The following is a 21,458-nucleotide window of genomic DNA, read 5'->3' on the forward strand; positions in this document are numbered from 1 at the left end:
CAGAGAGAAGCTGAAATGTGTTGTCTTATTATTGTGGATAATCTACCCAGAGGGACGTAAACATCAACAAGCTCAATTAGCCACGACCTTGTGCTGGACACTGATATATTTGGGATTTCTACAATGCCCCAAACTATTCTCGTAATATAGATTAGATAAGTGTGAGGTCTATTAATTCAAGTCTGACGGCTGCAAAACTGGTGTGGCAAAATGACCGGCACTGGAGTTATTTTATTATAGATTTTGAGAATTCTGGTGCTGTATTTTTTTGCACCCATTATGTCTTACCCTAACTGCTCCTCTAACCGCTCCCTATGTCTTCCCCTAGCTGCTCCTATAACCGCTACATAAATCGCTCAGAGAGCGGACACTGGTATTTAAATCAAATTCACTGGCTTCAAAGGCAGCGATGCTCATTCAGCGCATGTGGGAGCTCAACGTGGGAATTTCACCAAAGCAGCAAAACGTTGATATTTTCTTAGCCAAATTTGATTTTGGTGATTGTAAAGATTACTTTGCACAAGTTAATTGACCCGCAGAACCGCTGCTTGAGGTGTGTGACCCACTTGGAAACAGGAATATACATCAGTTTGTTATGTTGTACTGACCTCTAGTGGAATTTCAATGATATGACCCCACCAAAGTAGAGTACTGTATACAGGACATCATATGACCCACAGCACTCAAAGCTCCAGCCCACTTAAACACAAAGGAAATTGTCGCCACAAGGACATTATGGGAGATTTCAACGCAAACATTGGCGCCCAGCAGAGAGACGAAACATCAGTTGGTAAGTATTGTTACGGCAACAGGAATGAGTAATGTGTGGACAGATTGGTACAATTTGCAGTATTGTGAAAACTTGTATGTCGTGAATTAATTATTGGGGAACCAAAATATAACACAGACATGGACTGGACACGATGGAAGAAAGAATGAAATTGACTATATCCTAAGCAATCAAAAAACACGTGATTGAAGACGCACAGTCCTTAACCGTTTTGACACAAGTAATGATCACCGATTGGCTCGCTGCAAATTACATCTAAATGCAAAGATGGAAAGAAGAAAACTGATTTAAAAGAAGACAAAACCAATCAACATCAAGAATAAATGCAGAGAATTTGAACTACAGCTTAAAAATTGCTTCAGCTTGCTCAAAATATATAGGGACACTTTAACAAACAATTATAAAAATCTTATTAAAATTGTAGTTGAAAGCGCAGAATTTTTTTTGAAGATTTGCTAACAAAAACAGGATAAAAAAATACTAGTCGAGAGAAAGCAGGACAAGAAATGAAGCAATCCCAGGATGCAACAAGAATTGAATATGTACAGCTGTGAGACGATCCGTAAAAGTATAAATGAAGATTTTTAAAAATGTAACTGATATTGTGAGAGACTATCCTTCCCCTCCTTACACCTCACCCTAATTTCTTGCTATGCACCATCCCGGCTCTTGCGTTCTGCTCAAGGATGTCTTCTCTCTACCCCTTTTTGTATCTAAAGCCCTCTCCCGCCTTCACCCCTTCTCTCTGACTGCCCCACACCTCTGGAATGCCCTTCCCCTCAATACCCGACTAGCACCCTCTTTATCCACCTTAAAACACACCTGCATAAGTAAGCATCTGAGTAGCTCCGTGGCTGATAATAAACACCTCATACATTAACCTTGGCCCCTTGCAGACGCACTTACCAGAACGCCCTCCTACTGTCTCTGTACATTCTTCCTACCAACAAAATTAGATTGTAAGCTCTTCGGAGCAGGGAACCCCTTTTCCTAAATGTTACTTTTATGTCTGAAGCACTTCTCCCCTTTGTGTTATTTATATAATTTATTTTTTATATGATTGTCACGTGTATTACTGCTGTGAAGCGCTATGTACAGTAATGGCGCTGTAAAAATAAAGACGCACATACATACATGCATACATACAAGATAAGAAAAGCTTAAAGAAGATGAAGCAACGACTTATATTGGGAAGAAGCAAATCATGGCCCTCAAACAAGACAATGGATCAACAATGAAAGACTGTGCACTTATAAAGAGAGTTGAGGACTTCTACATAAAATTGTATGAGAACACGGATAACACAGAATAATCCAGCAGAGGAAGAAACCACCTATGGTGTGTCCTCCCAGAAGTGGCAAAGCAATGAAAACCAAGAATGGCAAGGCACCGGAGAAGATGGCGTTACTACTGAAATCCCGAAAGAATCAGAAAAAACACTTGCAAACCTCTTGACATGCTGCTTGAAGAACAAGAACATTCCGGAACAATGGGGCTATGCCATAGTTATCCTCATCCAAAAGAAAGGAGACGAAGAAGACCTCAAGAACTACAGACCAGTATACTTCCAATCACTTACAAGATTGTTAAGAAGATACACCCTAAATCGGCTGTCACAGACCTTGGATTTAGCGCAGCCTAGAGAACAAGCTGGATTTTCAGTGGATACAACCCAATGGACCACATCCAAGTTGTGCAAGAAGTAATTTCCCAAAGTAATGAATACGATTTACCACTCAGTTTAGGACTTGTAGATTATGAAAAAAGCATTTGATTCTGTCTACACCTCAGCAGTTTTAAATGCATTAAGAAGACAAAGTGTTGAAGAAGCGTACATTGACATTATATGGAAAATTTACGAGAATGCCATATCAACCATTATAGTTGACAGGTGACAAGCAAATACCATGTCAGTAAAGCTCTTCACAGAAACACTTGAAGAATTGTTCAAGACATTGAATTGGGAAGAAAAAAACAATACAAATCAATGGTGAATATTTGAGCACCTAAGAATTGCAGATGACATTGTTATTTTTGTCACAAGTCCAGAAGACGTCCATCAACAAATCAGAGAGCTCATCAAAGCCAAGAAGGTGGACCTCCATATGAATCTCAGCCAGACCAAAAGGATGTTCAACAAATGCGTCAACTCTGCAAAGATCGAAATAAATGGAATAGAACTAGAAGTCAAAGTTGATGTCTACCTTGTCCGGCAAGTAACAATGGATGGGAACCTTTCAAAAAAAATGTATAGGAGAATGTAGATGGGATGTAGCACATTTGAAAGAAACAAGACAATCTTTCAAGGGAACCTTCCACTGAACCTCAAGAGGAAAGTGTGTGACCCGTGTATCCTGCCCGTGCTCACGTATGGATGTGACCGTTGTATCCTGTCCGTGCTCACGTATGGAAGTGAAACTTGGACCCTAAATGTGAAGATAATTCCAAAGAAGTATAAAGAGATGCATGCTGGGTAAAAAATAATCAATGGGCTCAGAACCAAACAAAAGTCTGTGACATTATCACAATGGTGAATAAATTGAAATGTTGGTGATCTGGGGAGGAGGGGTTGGCGTGATTGTCTGGAGCCCTTTTTTAAGGTGGTGTCCCTCCTCCCCTGTGAACACCACTAACCTCCTCTGTTCCCTCCCTCTAAGCCACAGCAGGGGGTTCGGGTGCTCAGGGTTGGGAAGAGGGGTCCTGAACCGAATTTGAGGCAGAAACAGGATTTGGGTCCCTAAATCCGATCTGCGGTACGGTTTATAACTACAGTAAGCTCCGCCATCACCCAGTTCGGAGGGAAGGGGGTTTGGATTCAGTGACTCTGCAACAGCTCATCCTTACCAAGGACACCCAATTAAATAAAAGGAGTTGATCATAAAATGTTTGGTGGAGCTGACCAAATTAAATAAATTAAATATAGGCGCCTCAGAGATCTTTGCATCCATAAATACCAAGTCGTAATTACTTAGCACAATATCTAATGCATAATTCCTGCCTAGTAGCCTTTTATGTACCTTCCTGTATGAGACATGGACTTCGGAACACATAACAGATAAATCAGAGTGGGAACAGAGCAAGATCACCATATTAATCCCAAATGGAAATACATTAGTGATCTCAATAACATAAAAGGTCTGATAAGGCACAGTACGTTTCTCGTAAGCTTAATTAATCTTCCTTTTTGATTGCAGCTATTACACGGGAGTTCATTTAAATCAAAAAGGCCTTTATGAAATTGAATTATACAGATAAAGCAAATATTTGACCTTTTAGGATAATTGCAAGGAAAATAAAAATGAAAAGTATAGGCTTAAATCTTCGTTTAATACTTTTATGCGCCTTATAAAAATGCAGAGGACTCTGCGTGCCTTATATGAATCATAAATAGAGCCGATCTTTGTATAATATTTACTTGTTAGATGTGTTAAAGGTGCAGTCCCACTGAATAAACCAGCTTAATATGACATATGGAAGAATGGTCAGCTATCTCCAAATCAATCCCTTCTTTTTCTCCGTCACTGTGACATCGTCTGTGTCCGGCGCCCACCGCTGTTTTCACGGTCTGTTCTGTCACAGACCTGTTACGTGCCACTAATCTAGAGTCTATCTCACTGATTTTTAGACTTCATGGGAGATTTGCTGCCATCTTTAAATGCCCAGCCCCTAGCTTTCAGTGTTCAGTACTTGGCAGTGGATATGTCACTGTATGTGGTGCACAGTGATCGAGGCTGTGGCGCCAACCTTCCCTTTAGGCCCAAAATTGACCCGTGAAAAGCTCATTTTTAATTGCTTTTGTGTACTATGCCTTCTGTATGTACCGAAATGGCTCAATCTGCGCCATTAGCTTCAAATGTTTCTTTTTGTGTTTTGCGCACAAAAAAGTCTACCAAATGAAACCTGGCACCAACCCTAAAAAGTCTTTACATTTTTGTTGTCTGTTAGCTCATCAATAAGTTGGCGTGTGCCAAACACTGACGTAATGCAGCAAGGAGGTTTCATTATATGGGTTATAACTAAATGTATTATCTTCCTGATTTGGGGCTGATCCTGTAGTCTGACATTATTTGGTCTGCAAATGATAATAAATGGCGTAATTGGAATACAATGTGTACAGTGGGTATGCGTCATCTTTTTATTGCAAATTAGATTCAGTGCGTAGACAGGAAGAGCATTAGTGCAAATCATACGGCAAAAGGGCAGCCATTTTTTTTTTTTTTAGACTCCCACAAGCGTTAATAAGACAAATATATATCTCTGGGGTGCTGCAGTTATCACTAAACAAAAGGTTATGCACTTAGTGAAAAATATTTCCCCCAGTGAGTGAAGGTTTAATCATTTTCCATTTCCAAGGGATCTTAAAGCATGTTCATGCAGCCACCTCTGGTGTGTAATATGTACAGCCAGATGCTGGAATGTACCCTGTGATATCTATGCGGGTGCCATTGTCAGGGGGGGAGGGGCATGGGTGGGATGTGAAAGCCATGGGCGAGGGGAGCTGGAGCCATGGAGAACAGCGGTTGGAGATTTTAGGGGGCTGTGACCCACATGGAGAGAGCTATGGCAAGCGGTGGGGGTGGGGGGTTTGACATGAAGGGACATTGGCACATTCAGGGGCCCACTGGTAGGGGGGCTTGAGGGGTGATATAAAAGGAGGGGTGTGACTAGGGTTGCCAGGTGTCCAGTATTGAACAGAACTGTCCTGTATTTGGACACTGTCCAGTAAAAAAAATGAGAGGTAATACTGGACATGTATGCGTATATCGGTATTACCTCTCTGGACATAGTGACCTGACCGGCTTGGGGGTGAGGGGAGTCACGGGATTTCACTGAGAAGGGAGAGAGCAGGACTTTTACTATGGGGCTGGGAAGCTTCCTCCATCCTGATTGGCTGCTGCTGGGTATTGCAGCCAATCACTAGGTGTCAGGAGCCTGAGGGTGGGGCAAAGGAGGAGGAAACCGCATGGAGCATCTTAACCATTCACAATTGTGTCCAGTATTTTTGGGGAAGCCACCTGGCAACCCTAGCAGTGACAGACACGGCGGGACAGAGGACAGTGTATGGGGACAGTAGGAGGAATAGGAGTTGTTCCTCGGTTACCACTGCTCCTTTCTTCCCCAGTGTAGATGGAGCAGCGTAGTCTTGAATCAGAGCTCCTGTCCCCTCTAATCAGACTCATCCACCCAGTGCGCAGGTTATTACTAACTTTACTAAATTATTCTGCGGCAGAGGAGCTGGACAAAATCAAACCTCGCAATGGCAGCGGATCAAGCTCCCGTGTGCAGTTACTACAGTATGTGTCATGTTCCCTCACCACAGGACAGAGATGCTCCCGTGTGCAGTTACTACAGTATGTCCTGCTCCCTCACCACAGGACAGAGATGCTCCCATGTGCAGTTACTACAGTATGTCCTGCTCCCTCACCACAGGACAGAGAAGACCATAGAAACGCAGAATAGAAAGGCAGGTAAGAACCACATGGCAGAAAGTAAAATGGTGGGTTGAGTCTAGTTGAATACAAATACATCCTATGTCCTATACACACGGTCCTGTAGGTGTCGCCAGGTTTGAAGGCTCTTTTCGGGCTGACATGCGCACTATCCTTGGGGGTGGGCTACTTTGTTCCCAGAGACTGGTCTTGGGATTGGCTTATGGTTTGGTCATTATTCTACTTCCCAGGATATTGGTTTTTAAACTCTCTTACTGTATTATACTCTCCCACCTCCGTTGGAAGTGCTCCATGGATACACTACTCTTTCAGTAATGTACTTCCATCCTCCAGCTTCAGAGCATGACCTCTTGTTCTAGCGCTAGCATAAAGGGGTTAATACTACCCTCTGTAATTTTAGAGCTGCTGCCACCTCACATTTTATGCACAAATACTCTTATTTTCAGATTTTCTTCCGTTTTTCTCCCCCTGAAATTTTCAAGTATTTATTCATTAGGATGTTTTTTTTTGTTTGTTTAAATAGCAACTGATTTTTTTCCCCAAACTCCAACAAATGTGAGTTTTGGGGAAAGAACGGAGAGGCTGTTTGTTCCTCGCCTGGAGTTTATGTACATATACCTACTGGAAGTGATACATTGGCAAAGGACGACTTCTATTCCTTTGGCTGAAACAAAGTAGGATTGCTGGATGCAGAGCATGCTCCTGGTGCATATACGAGGGTGGGTAATGGTAACAGAGAAAAAGTATTGGGGGGGGGAAATAAATAATCACAAAATGCTGCTTTCAAAATGCATGATTTAATTTGCATACTTTAACTAATTCACTGTGTTTAAACATTTCTTCTTTAACACTAACTTTTGATGCATGTCTCAACAAACACAGGATATCTGTCTCACAACTGTACATATAAACAAACAATTTTTATGTTGTAAAATTATAATACTTTACATTTGGATTGAATAGGGACAAACAAGAAATGTCTTCAAAAGCTCAATAAACCATACTGAAAATCCATGTTAAAATACTGTCACTTTGTTTTAACTTAATTGAGCATTTTAGCTCTTGTAAGACTTCTAAAAGATGTTACGTTGTAAAATAATAATATCAATATAAAAATATTAACAAGGAAAACACTGCATTAAAATAAAGTCGCCGATGTATCGCTGTGAGCGTAATTTTGTTGATTTTATTTGGCCCCATCCTCTTATTGATGGTTTTCATAGGGCTGCATCTAAAAATAAAGAAACAAATACATATTATAACAGTATGAAAAAACAAACACAAATACACAGTATTCCAATATCAATGTATTTTTATATACTGGGAGAGGGGCTCCCCACTCCAGTCCTCAAGACCCCCAACGGGTCAGGTTTTCAGGATATCCCTGTGAGAGCACAGGTGGCTCAATCAGTGGCTGAGTTGAACACCTGTGCTGAAGCAGGGATATCTTTAAAACTTGACCTGTTGGGGGTCTTGACGACTGAAGTTGAGAACCCCTGTGTTAGGAAATTACTAAATATCAATAAAGCAATCAAGGTAAATAATCCCAAGTAATGGACGTCATGGTTCCCTCCGTGTGCCGCCATGTTCAGGGTTCTGTGTCTCTCGCTGTCTGTCACCGCCTGTGATGTCATTGCTAGCCCCGCCTAGGACAGGCAGCAGCAGGAGGGGTTGTTTAAAAAAGAGGAATTTCATATGAAGTTCTCATTTCAGGCTGCGTTTACTCCCCAGTGCTGGAGGTATCTGCTACAGATCATTTATTTACATTGCATCTTCCTGGCATTTAGGGAGACATTTTGCAGGCACAGGTCCCTGCCCCGTGGAGTTTACACTCTGTTTTTGGTGCCTGAGGCACAGGGAGATAAAGTGACTTGCCCAAGGTCACAAGGAGCCAACAGCGGGAATTGAACCAGGTTCCCCTGCTTCACACTCCGTGCCAGTCAGTGTCTTTACTAACTGAGCCGCTCCTTCTTTATTTTCTTTTTTTTACTTGCATATTTATTATAACTTAAAAAAAACATATTAGTTACGAAAGTAGAAATATTTTTTTAAAGAAAGAGCATTTTTAATGATTTGGATGTTCCTGCCTTTATGTCCCATTGGCCCTAATATGCGCGATTTAGCAACTCTAGGCCTTTGTCACAAAATAAATAAAAGATTATTAGTATTTCCGGCCTACAAAATCGATCAGTTACTACGCATTTCAAATTTCAAATTATGACAAGACAATAAAAAAAATGACAAAAGTTTATTCATTTTTCACACTATAGTCCGTGACATTACCACTGAGATACTCCCCTTGGTCCCTTCCTACATGAAGCGTACATCCTGCGCAGTCTAACCTCCTGGTAGGAGTCTTACATTGGATGCAGCCAGCTCAGCTTCATGTATAACCTCACGGACTTCACAAACTGGGGAGGGCGACTTCCAATGTGTGAAACGCTCTCCAAATAGACGAGCCTTTTCAAGGAGCAGATGCTCCACAAATACAATTTTCTGCCCCTGAGCTGGAAAGTAGGGGGTCTCAGGAGATGACCTGCGTTGATTTCAGTCCCAGGCACCCCCCGCTTCCCGAGATACCTATGTAGGGGGTGCCGGTAGCAGCTGCGCAGGTTTAAATGTCTGGGTCACCCGGGCCAATAGGAAGCCACGATGGATGACGTCACAGCTTCCTATTGGCCCGCGGGACATTTAAGACGCCATTCACACGCTACTCTTTCCTAGATCTGTCTCAGCATCTCTCCTCATGAAATCCCTCTCCTGGCTTCCGATCAAATCCCGCATCTCACACTCCATTCTTCTCCTCACTTTTAAAGCTTTACATCTTCTGCCCCTCCTTACATCTCAGCCCTAATTTCTCGTTATGCACCATCCAGACCCTTGCCTTCTTCTCAAGGATGTCTTCTTTCTACCCCTTTGTATCTAAAGCCCTCTCCCGCCTTAAACCTTTCTCACTGACTGCCCCACACCTCTGGAATGCCCTTCCCCTCAGTACCCGACTAGCACCCTCTCTATCCACCTTTAAGACCCAACTTAAGACACACCTGCTTAAAGAAGCATATGAATAGCACTGTGGATAATCCTGGACACATGATACATAAAGCTTGGCCCCCTGCAGACACACTTACCAGAACTCCCTCCTACTGTCTCTGTACGTTCTCCCTACCTACCAATTAGACTAAGCTCCTGGGGGCAGGGACTCCTCTTCCTTAATGTTACTTTTATGTCTCATGGCCTCATTGAAATGTTATTCTCTCTATCCACTACAAACGCCTCCCTCCTGGCCCACGCCCAACATCACCATACACCCTGGATTACTCAAAAGCCTTGCACTATCTACTGAATGCTGGTGGAGAACCCTGAAAACCAGCACACCAACCACTGCACACTCAAATGGCAAACATCATAAAGTAACAACTTGCAAACAACTACTCAAATTTCTACTCATACTATTACTCTCTTTAGCAGGTGATATTGAATCTAACCCAGGCCCTCCCACTTCAACTCTGTCCCATACCCCTGAGAATACCCGCTTCAAATTCCAAAAAGGGCTATCTGTCGCCCATATAAATATCCGGAGTCTACTGCCCAAACTGGATGAACTAAGGGCATGGTGCCTTGTGCATAAACCCAAAGCCATCGTTCTGACAGAAACATGGCTAACCCCTAAAACCCCTGATGCAAATATCGCCATTCAGGGATACTCCATTTCTAGGAGAGATAGGTCAAAGAGAGGAGGAGGGGTGTTATTTTATATTGCAGACACCTTACAATTTACACTGTTAAATTGCCCCCCAAGCCCAACCTCTTTTGAAATCCTAGTTGGCAGAATCTGCCTCCCCTTTTCTAAGCCCATCTTGCTAGCTGGCATCTACCGTCCCCCTAAAGCCCCTCTACAATCTCTGACTGATATCACCCATTTTCTTGGCTCCATTTCCTCTCTGAATGAGAAGAGTGAGCTGCTAGTTCTTGGGGATTTCAACTTCAATTGGCTTGACCCTAAAAACCACAAAATCCACACACAAATTAAATCGCTTAACCTATCGCAACTCATTTCCCAACCCATACGGACAAACCTGAAATCGCACAACCATTCCTTGCTTGACTGGATTCTCTCCTCAAATCCCAGCAGAATCCAATCCTCTGGCATTCTTCCTGACATTTTCAGTGACCATGCAATAGTGTACTGTGTAAGGAAAATTAAACTGCCCCAATCAAGCCTTTAAGTTCTCACTAGAACGTTCAGAAACTTTAACCCACAACAGTTTCTGGCTGACCTTACCAACTGCCCTTGGCACAGAATCGATTTAATTCCTTACCCTGATTATGCGCTCGACTATTTCCAATCCGAGTTCTTAAAACTCTGATACCCATGCTCCACTACGCAAAATAAGGGTACGGGGTGCCCACCTTCCATGGGTTACAGCTGACCTTATAACACTCTACCAGTTCTGGGATGCCTTGTGGAAAAGCCACAAAGTAACTGGCACTACCAAGGATCTCAATCACTACAGATGCCTGCGGAACATGTGCACAAGTCAAACAAGGCATGCAAAAGCACAATATTACTCTGACAATCACCTCCAGAATACATCAAACTCAGCTAACTTCTGGAAGGTTATCAACAACATACTGCTGCGGCACAGTTTATTCGAGCATTTGCCCGTTCTGTGCCGCAGCAGTAGCCTGGCGCGCGCCCGAGTGTGACGGGCGCACGCCGAAGCAGCGGAAGAGCGCCCTCCGATCGGGGCGCTCTCCCTACCGCTGCCGGGTCCGCCGGGTCCCCCGGAACCCCCTGCCGCTGTCCCGCGATCGCGGGACACCAGGGCTCCCTCGGGGAGCCCCTGGACACGCGTGCAGCGGGCGCACGCTCCCGATGACGCGTGACCGCGCGTCTATGACGCGCGGCACGCCGAGGGGCGGCCACTAGCAAGCCGGGAGATTTCCCGGCTTGCGGTACCGACCACACTTCAATAAAGTGTGTCGGTAGTGTATTCCAGCCTTCTAACCATCAACAGCCAAGTAACATCACTAAGGGCGATATTACTCTGACAAACCCCACCGACATTGCAAATGCATTCAATGATTACTTTGTGGGGTGTGCTACTAACTTATTAGCAAAACGCAGCCCAAACCACAAACCTGAATCTCATCCTGGGAGTACCCCTATAGCACCACCCCCTCCAAACACTGCCCGCAATTTTCAATTTGGCCCAGTATCCGAAGAGGAGATTACACAAGCGCTTCTCAAATTAAAACTAAGCAGCCAATGTGGACCTGACTTACTACAATCTAGGTTCCTAAGACTTGGTGCCCCAGCAATTGCCAAATCAATTGCTTCCATAGTCAACTCTACCCTGTGTGCAGGCCATATCCCTAAAACCTGGAAAGCTGCCAGAGTTGTCCCAATCTTCAAAAGTGGGGACACAAACACTGTCTCAAACTACAGGCCAATCTCACTTCTCTCAATCCTATCCAAAGTCATGGAAAAATGTGTCCACTCCCAATTAAGCGATTACTATAACAAGACAAATTTCCCTAGCCAAATCCAATCTGGCTTTCGCCCCAAACACTCTACCGTAACTACCCTGCTAAAAGTTTGCAATGAAATCCAGTGTGGAATGGAACGGGGTCAACTCACTGGTGCAGTATTCCTAGATTTTGCAAAGGCTTTTGATACTGTTGATCATGCTATCCTGCTTAAACTCCAGAGCTCTGGAATAGGGAAACATGCTTTAAACTGGTTTCAGTCCTACCTATCAGGAAGATCCCAACATGTGTCCATCTCTGGCTCTAACTCCCAACCCCCTGGATATCACCTGCGGTGCCCCGCAAGGCTCGGTTCTGGGGCCCCTACTCTTCTCAGTGTTCATCAATGATCTCCCCACAGCTTGTCAGGAAGCCTCAATACACATGTATGCAGATGACACAATCCTATATGCACACAGCCATAGCCTCTCTGACCTTCAACAAATACTTCAGTCTGACATTTTGAGACTCGAAAACTGGATTTCCCAAAACAAACTGTTTTTAAACACTGACAAGACTGTAACAATGGTATTTGGGACCAAGACTACATTTTTAAAGCTTCCAGCGACTGAGCTCCACATTAGAACCAACGCTAACACCACCCTAACTCCTGTCACTAGTTTTAAATACCTGGGCTTATGGTTTGACTCCCATTTAACATTCGGGATGCACATTGATACCCTTACAACCGAGACCTATGCCAAACTAGGGATACTTTACAGGAACAAATCCTCCCTACGTCTCCTGGTCAGAAAACGTATCGCACAGCAGATGCTAATGCCAATTATTGACTATGGAGACATAGTATATGGCTCGGCAACTCAATCCTACCTTAGCAAACTTGACACCCTCTACAATTCAATTTGTCGTTTTGTTCTCCAATGCAACTACAACACACATCACTGCGAAATGCTCAAAGAACTAGATTGGTCATCACTAGAGTCTAGGCGCAAAGTTCACCTTTCCTGTCTTGCCTTCAAATTCTTTATGGGCAAGCTACCCAGCTCCCTGAACAAGCTCCTCACCCCTACCACATGCAGCACTTATCACCTGAGATCAGACTCCAAAAGACTGTTCATGGTCCCAAGGCTCAACAAAGTATCCGGCCGTTCCTCCTTCTCTTACCGTGCACCCCAAAACTGGAACAACCTACCAGAGTCTCTTACATCTACAACCAGTTTAAGTTCTTTCAAATCTAAGGCTGTCACACATTTTAATCTGGTCTGTAACTGTTTCATACGCCCATAATATATATTATCTTTAACTATGCACGCAATGTCTTGTATATAATGTATACCCTGCTCATTTATGTAACTGTATTTGTAAACATGTATTTGTCATCATAACTCTGTGCCCAGGACATACTTGAAAACGAGCGGTAACTCTCAATGTATTACTTCCTGGTAAAATATTTTATAAATAAATAAAGCACTTATTCCCATGATCTGTTATTTATATTATCTGTTATTTATTTGATTACCACATGTATTACTACTGTGAAGCGCTATGTACATTTATTGCGCTATATAAATAAAGTCATACAATACATTCCAATAACCCAACCAGATTTTCTACCGGCACTGCCTACGGAGGTAAGTATCTTGGGAAGCAGGGGGTCCCGGAGCCGAAATTAACACAGTTCAGCTCTGAAGACCCCCTGCTTCATTCCTGGAACTACAAAAAAATAAAGAAAAAGGAAAGCAGATTTGCTGCTTTAACATGTTCCATGTGATTGTGACAGAAATACATTATTACAAAGCTTTGGTAATAAAAGATTATTTCACTTAATTAAAGTTTGTACCCTGAAGCCCAATCCCTGCAGGGCACCAAGACAACAATGTCAGAAAAAGCCTATTTTTCTAAATAAAACATAATTATGATGTTTTGTAGAACACCTATTTTACATCCCATTTAAAATGCAATTCAGACGTTAATAAGCAGTGTGTCATTTTCTATTAACTTACCTCTAGATTTCCTCTAGCCTTCTTTAAAACTTCATGAGTCAAAGCCACTGCACGGGGAAAAAGAATATTAAAACCTGCATTTGGAAGTAGAGATAAACAGAAGAAAGGCCGGGAGTCCCAAAGGGAACAAAAGGGGTCTGGTATCTTTTGGTTTTGTGCAACTATAGGGTTAGCTGCCAGGGTGGACGAGATAACCCTTTATTAACCTGCAATGCATGTTTCTGCGCGTCTTCCCATACATCCAGTTGTATTAAAAAAGGGAACGAAAGCTCAAAAGTCTCCTCAGAAGAGAATTGTAAATGTACCAAAGCTTTGAATAAGTCATGACTCATTTTTGCCTAAAATCTGAAAATTACATGTCAAAGTGAACTCCAAATATGCTCTTCAATTCCATTAGTATTTCAAGGCCACGCACTGCATTCAAAATTACAGGTTTTTAGACAATTACAGTTGCATTACAAGCAGCATTTGATAGATGAAAGAATCCTAGGAATGTGGAATTTCACACCGTAAAACACATATACCCTGAAACCTATTATAAATCACATTATCTATTGTAATTTTTATCATCACTCACTGCCTTTCCTTTCTTGAAATCCATGTTCATCAAAACACACTCCCTTCCAACCGCCAAGGCTCTGCTGGAAAGGCTCCTTTAGCACGGGACACCAATAAGTACCCCTCCCTCGTTTACATACACGGTTTATTGCTAATGTAGGTCGCCAATCATCCCATTAGATTGTAAACTCTTGGGGGTAGGGAATAATTTTTCCTTATATTTGCATCCAAGATTAATGCATATGTAATTCAATATTTCTAAATTCAGTGTATTTGACATTATCTGTGTGTTTATTCATAGAAAAAGCTGCTAATATTGTTGGGGTTATATAAAAAAATGTATTACAATAATTTAACTTCTAACAATTAGAATAACATTTTCATCTATGTTTCTCCCTCTTACTAAAGGTGTGTGTTACAATTAATGCTGTATATATAGAATTCATACTGTATGAAGCTTTCCAGACATTATGACATTATAATTAGACTGTAAGCTCCTCGGGCAGGGACTCCTCTTCCTTAATGTTACGTTTATGTCTGAAGCACTTATTCCCATGATCTCTTATTTATATTATCTGTTATTTATTTGATTACCACATGTATTACTACTGTGAAGCGCTATGTACATTAATGGCGCCTTATAAATAAAGACATACAATACAATTATGCTCTGTATATGAATTAGTTTGGCACTTTGGGCATCCTCTCAAAACGCTTATTTACAAGTGTGTCAAAAATGTGCCGAAGCTCGCAATGTCCTAAGGCCGGGCCCTGCAATAACTCCTCCCCTAATTGATCCTATAACTGCTTCCTATAACTCCTCCTACAACCGTTCCCCCCAGCTGTGTCTAACTATCGGATGTGCTACATACCGCGCACTATACTGCAAGTGTGAAACGCTTGTGTTCCATTGGGAGAAAAGTGCTATATGAAATAGTTATTAAGTTATTATTAACTTATTTAACCGCTCCCTCTAACTGATCCGATAACCGCTCCCTATAACTCCTTCCCTAACGGCTCCTATAACTGCTCGCTATAACTCCTTCACTGACCGCTGTCTCTACCTGATCCTATAACCGCTCCTTCTAACTGATCCTATAACCGTTATCCATAACTCCTTTGCCAACTGCTCCAAAATAATCTACCCTAAATTATCCAAACTGCTCCCCCTAACCGCTCACTACATCATCTCCTCTAACAGCAGAGCACATTGACCCAAAGAAACCCAACGTGAAATTGACTTGATTATCAACTTAATGTCATAATGCTCATCGTAACATATCCCCAACGCTTTCCTATACCATTTTTAATGACACTTTTAAATGTTTAGACCCTAAATATTCAACGTGCCATGAGGCGGCTTCCCAGTGCTGGGGAAGCGCTCAGCTCCATTCAAATAAATAGGACTAGTCTTCTCCTGCGGCCTCACAGCATGTTGAATAAGGGACGAAAGAGGTTACTAATTATAGTGTGATAGTTCCGATCAGAGAACTGTCATCGAGACTCCCACTGGCTTCAAATGGCAGCTTCCGTGTGATAGTGTCCTGATCGGCACCATCGCAGTGTAATTAATAACTCCTCGTCCTCTATAAATGAGGAAACAAAAAGCTGTACAAACATTGCTCCAGGATAACTCGCTCTATGTTTTCCTTCATCTGGTTTTCAGAGCAGAGGCGTTTCATCGTCCCAGAGAACTTCTTCTCCTGCTCAAAAAGTTTCTTTCCAAGTCGCGCAATTTCCATTTTCATTTCTTCATCCTGGGTGGAGATAACAATTTGTTCTTTTAGCACCGACACTGCTGAACAAGGTTACAGAAATACTTGCTGCTAAAGGATACAGACGGCAAATACAGTTCCACGCACAATAATGGTTGTGTCTCCATACGCAATCTCGAACAAATGCTTCCTCCAAAGTGGCAACATGCTGTGTTAAATGTGTTTCCGGGCATTTAAACAGGTCAGTGCATCCTAGGGCCAGAGTGTACTAATGGCAGGGACATGTTTACATGACCTACTCTACTATAGTCATTAAAAATAGTATTGAGCTGAATTAAAAAAAGTCACTATTATGCAATACTACAGAACTGCTTTTTTAAGCCCCCATAAGATGTCATGTTTTGTGGCTTTAAACATGACGTGTGTGTGTGTATAAAAATATTACTTGTGAGCACATTTACATGTCTTAGACAGGTCTGCAACCCTGTTTTTTGCCATTATCACCTAGCATACAATGCTTCCACTGCAGCAATGGATTCTGGGAAATGACATGCAAATGAGACACAGTGCCACCTTGTGTCTTAAATCCATTACTACATGGAACCCTTAAGCCAATGCTTCCCGGTTTTTATACATATACATATATTTATACATATACATATCAACTTTTGCTTCAAAACCATTTTTAACATGGTTCACTATAGGCTTAAGTTTGCTGCATGGTCACAGCTTTAAGCACAGTCAGGGTTAAGATGCATAGCCAGAAAACCCACCACAGACAGCAGTTTCAACCGTAACGGGTCTCATCAGTGTGGGGTTGGTTAACTGGCTATGCAATGAAGCAATGAAGATGGGGTTTACCATACTTAGTTAAGTTATGGTGGGTTAAAAAAAGTGACACAAACCCTCCACAGCAAAGCATATAGCAAATGGAAATATTCCTGTATGCTCATTTGCATGTCTTAGACGGGTCTGCAACCCTGCCTTTCACCATTATCACCCAGCACTTCCACAAGGGATTCTGGGAAATGACATGCAAATGGGAACACAGTGTCACCTTTTGCTTCAAAACCATTTTTAACATAGTTCCCTATAGGCTTAAGCTTGCTACACACACACACACACACACACACACACACACACACACACACACACACACACACACACACACACACACACACACACACACACACACACACACACACACACACACACACACACACACACACACACACACACACACACCCTCGTTTTACAACGCTTCGCTTTACAACGAATGGTTTATCCAACGCTATGCAATGCATACCTATATTCATTTTTACAACGCCAAAATGGCTTATCCAACGCTCTTACGACGCTTTGCAACGTTGTGTATGTGTGTGTATAAATATACACATTCACAAACAACGTTGCACAGCGTCATAAGAGCGTATATATATATAATATTATACTATATAATATTATATTATACTATATATTATTTATTATATTATATATATAATACAGTAAAAACACTATATAATTTGTGTGTGCTGCATATCTTATTGCCTGCATAAAATATTTGGTGTATTTTAGTGTTAAAAATGGAACCTTTCATTTAAACAGTGTTCCTATGGGAAAATGTGTTTCGCTTTACAACGCCATTTTGAGTAACGCACTGTGTTGGATAACCGAGGACTGCCTGTATGTATATATGCATATATATATATATATATATATATGTATATACCACTATTATTAAGGTTATGGTGGGTTAAAAAAGTGACAAAAACCCTCCACAGTAAAGCATAAAGCAACTGTAAATATTACTGTACTAGCTGATAAACCCGGCGTTGCCCGTGATGTAATGTTCTGCCTCCCCCATCCTCCCTCTCAACTCCCTTCCCCCCCTCTTCACAGCTGTTCAGGCTTCCCTCCCTTCTCTCCTGACTCCCTCCCCCCCTCTCTCCTGACTCCCTCTCCCCCCCTCTCTCCTGACTAACTCCACCCCCTCTCTCCTGACTAACTCCCCCCCTTCTCTCCTGACTAACTCCCCCCCCTCTCTCCTGACTAACTCCCCCCCTCTCTCCTGACTAACTCCCCCCCTCTCTCCTGACTGAATACCACCCCCCGCCTGTCCGCTGTGCGCCGCCATCTTACCGGGGGCAGCTGCAGGAGGAAGGGGGTCCTTCCGGAGGCTGCCTGCCCACTGCCTGTCCCCCCTCCGGGGAGGAAGGGAAGTGAGCGTTGGCGGCTGGGGCAGGAGGGCCGCACCACGCTTCCCCTCCGGGAGCCGTGGGGGGGGAGGGAGAGGGAGTTGGGTGACGTCATAGAGCCGGGTGACGTCATAGAGCCACCAATCTGATTGGCCAGAGGCTGAGGACCAATCAGATTCACCGCAGCTAGTACCAACCTTTCGATTTTATATATTACTAGCTGATAGCTGATATACCCGGCGTTGCCCGTGATGTAATGTTCTGCCTCCCCCATCCTCCCTCTCAACTCCCTTCCCCCCCTCTTCAAAGCTGTTCAGGCTTCCCCCCGTTCTCTCCTGACTCCCTCCCCGCCCCCCTCTCTCCCCTGACTCCCTCTCTCCCCCCCCCCTCTCTCCTGACTCCCTCTCCTCCCCCTCTCTCCTGACTCCCTCTCTCCCCCCCTCTCTCCTGACTCCCTCTCTCCCCCCCCTCTCTCCTGACTCCCTCTCTCCCCCCTCTCTCCTGACTCCCTTCCTCTCCTCTCTCCTGACTAACCCCCCCTCTCTCCTGACTAATTCCCCCCCCCCCTCTCTCCTGACTGAATACCACCCCCCGCCTGTCGGCATCTGCAGGAGGAAGGGGGTCCTTCCGGAGGCTGCCTGCCCACTGCCTGTCCCCCCAGCCGGGGAGGGAGGGAAGTGAGCGTTGGGCAGGAGGGCCGTGCCGCGCTTCCCCTCCGTCCGGGAGCCGGTGGGGCGGAGGGAGGAAGGGAGAGAGGGAGAGTTGGGTGACGTCATCGAGCCGGGTGACTTCATAGAGCCACCAATCTGATTGGCCAGAGGCTGAGGACCAATCAGATTCACCGCAGCTAGAACCAACCTTTCGATTTTATATATTAAGAAGATGTTCATTTGCATGTCTTAGACAGGTCTGCAACCCCGCCTTTCACCATTATCACCCAGCACACAGCACTTCCACTGCAGCAATGGATTCTGGGAAATGACATGCAAACAAGCACACACTTTTTGCTTCAAAACCATTCAACATGGTTTCCCTATAGGCTTAAGCTTGCTGCATGGTCACAGCTTTGAGCACAGCCAGGGTTAAGATGCATATATATGTAGAGGTATCAGTACCGTGTTAGCCGAGCACAGATAACATTCCAAGAGACACTGTTTTTAAGTATACCTTTTGCTTCATTCATTGTAACATCGCCGGAGGAAGAGATCAGTGTATCTCGAAAGCTCGCACAAATAAAAGCATTTCGTTAGCCACAGAACGGTATCATCTATTTATTTTTTGATTATATATATATATATATACACTCCTTCACTCCTTCACCTATATACATACAAATATATATATACATACAAATATATATATACATATATATATATATATATACACATATAAATATATATATACATATATATATGTATATATATATACATATACATACATATACATATATATATACATACATACATATATCTATCTATATATTTCTGAAACCGTCGTATGTGTCTCCCCTGTCTGTAGCGGCAATCGCATTGGCCCTTGGGCCCGTCACTCTGCCTCAGGCCAATGAGATTTGTCCCTTGGCCCGCCCGCCCCCCGCACACCTCTCATTGGCCTGAGGCGGAGTGACGGGCCAAAGGTGTCACACACACACACACACACACACACACACACACACACACACACACACACACACACACACACACTCCCTCTGTCTCTTCCCTCCCCTCCCCGGCGCTACCTCGGTGTGTGTGTGTGTGTGTGGAGAGGGACATTTTACTCCTGCCAACAATTTGTGCCTCACTTTCACCCCTACCCCTGCCCTTCACCCCCTCCCACCCCTGCCCTTCACCCCCCCTATCCCTGCCCTTCACCCCCCCCTACCCCTGCCCTTCACCCCCCCTACCCCTGCCCTTCACCCCCCCTACCCCTGCCCTTCACCCCCCCCACCCCTGCCCTTCAACCCCCCTACCCCTGCCCTTCACCCCTACCCCTGCCCTTCACCCCTACCCCTGCCCTTCACCCCCCTACCCCTGTCCTTCAACCCCCCTAACCCCCCACCCCCCCACGCCTGCCCTTCATCCCTACCCCTGCCCTTCACACCTCTCATTGGCTGGTGTGCTCTAACAGTGTCTCACACACACCCCTGTGCCCCCCCCACCGCAAACTCCCCGCCCCCCCTCACCGCAATCTCCCAGCCTCCCCTCACCGCAAACCCCCCGCCCCGCCTCACCGCAAACCCCAGCCTCCCCTCACCGCAAACCCCCCGCCCCCCCTCACCGCAAACTCCCCCTCACCGCAAACCTCAGCCTCCCCGGCGCCAAGCCTCCTCCACCTCACCTCTCGACACGCCGCCAGCAAAACTCCCACCACCTCTCACACGCCGCCGCCTGCCCACTCCGCTCTTCTCATCGAGGCCCCGTATTACCGCCGGGAGCGCCAGCAAGTAGTTAACCTCCCCCCCCCTACACAACCCTCCCCCCCGCGGCTGGGAGCACCGGGTGGCGCAAGGAGGTACACACACACACACACACACTGACACACACTGAATGGCGCGCGCGCACACATTGACTGACGCGCGTACACACACCCTGACTAACGCACACACCTGAGACACACATACTGACTGACGCACACACACACACACACTGACTGACGCACACACAAGCACTGACTGACTGCCACGCGCACACACACAACCCCTTACTGACGCGCACACACACACACACACACACACACACACACACAGAGTGACTGACGTGCACACACACACACACACCGCCTGCCTGCCACGCACACACCCCATGACTGACGCACGCACACACCCCCCTAACTGACGTAAGCACACACCCCTGACTGACGCACGCACACACCCTGACTGACGCACGCACACACACACACTGACGCACGCACACACACACACTGACGCACGCACAAACACACACACAGACTGACTGACGCACGCACGCACACTGACTGACGTACACGCACACACTGACTGCCGCACACACACACACCGACACACACACTGACACACACACTGACACACACACACACTGACACACACATTGACACACACACACACTGACTAACTGACGCGCGCACACCCACACACACCCACACACACACACTGACTTACGTGCACACACACACACAGTGACTGACTGACGCACGCACACACACACTGACTGACGCGCACGCACACACTGACTGCCGCGCACACGCACGCACACACTGACTGAGGCACACGCACGCACACA

General features: G+C 44.7%; 1 protein-coding gene across 3 annotated transcripts in view; it reads right to left on the reverse strand.

Annotated features, from left to right (window-relative positions):
• Nucleotides 1-7,018: 7,018 nt before the first annotated feature.
• CDK5RAP2 (CDK5 regulatory subunit associated protein 2) overlaps nt 7,019-21,458 on the reverse strand; it is a 197,756-nt gene continuing 183,316 nt past the window's right edge. For all 3 annotated transcript variants that reach the window (XM_075579451.1, XM_075579450.1, XM_075579452.1), the window contains 3 exons: nt 15,910-16,048; nt 13,734-13,780; nt 7,019-7,471 (listed from right to left, as the gene is read on the reverse strand). In XM_075579451.1, the coding sequence (XP_075435566.1) occupies nt 7,445-7,471; nt 13,734-13,780; nt 15,910-16,048 (213 nt within the window). In that variant the 3' untranslated portion in view covers nt 7,019-7,444. The remainder of the gene's footprint in view (nt 7,472-13,733; nt 13,781-15,909; nt 16,049-21,458) is intronic.

This window comes from Ascaphus truei, chromosome 21 (genome assembly GCF_040206685.1).
Source record: "Ascaphus truei isolate aAscTru1 chromosome 21, aAscTru1.hap1, whole genome shotgun sequence".
In the NCBI taxonomy this organism is placed as follows: Eukaryota; Metazoa; Chordata; class Amphibia; order Anura; family Ascaphidae; genus Ascaphus; species Ascaphus truei.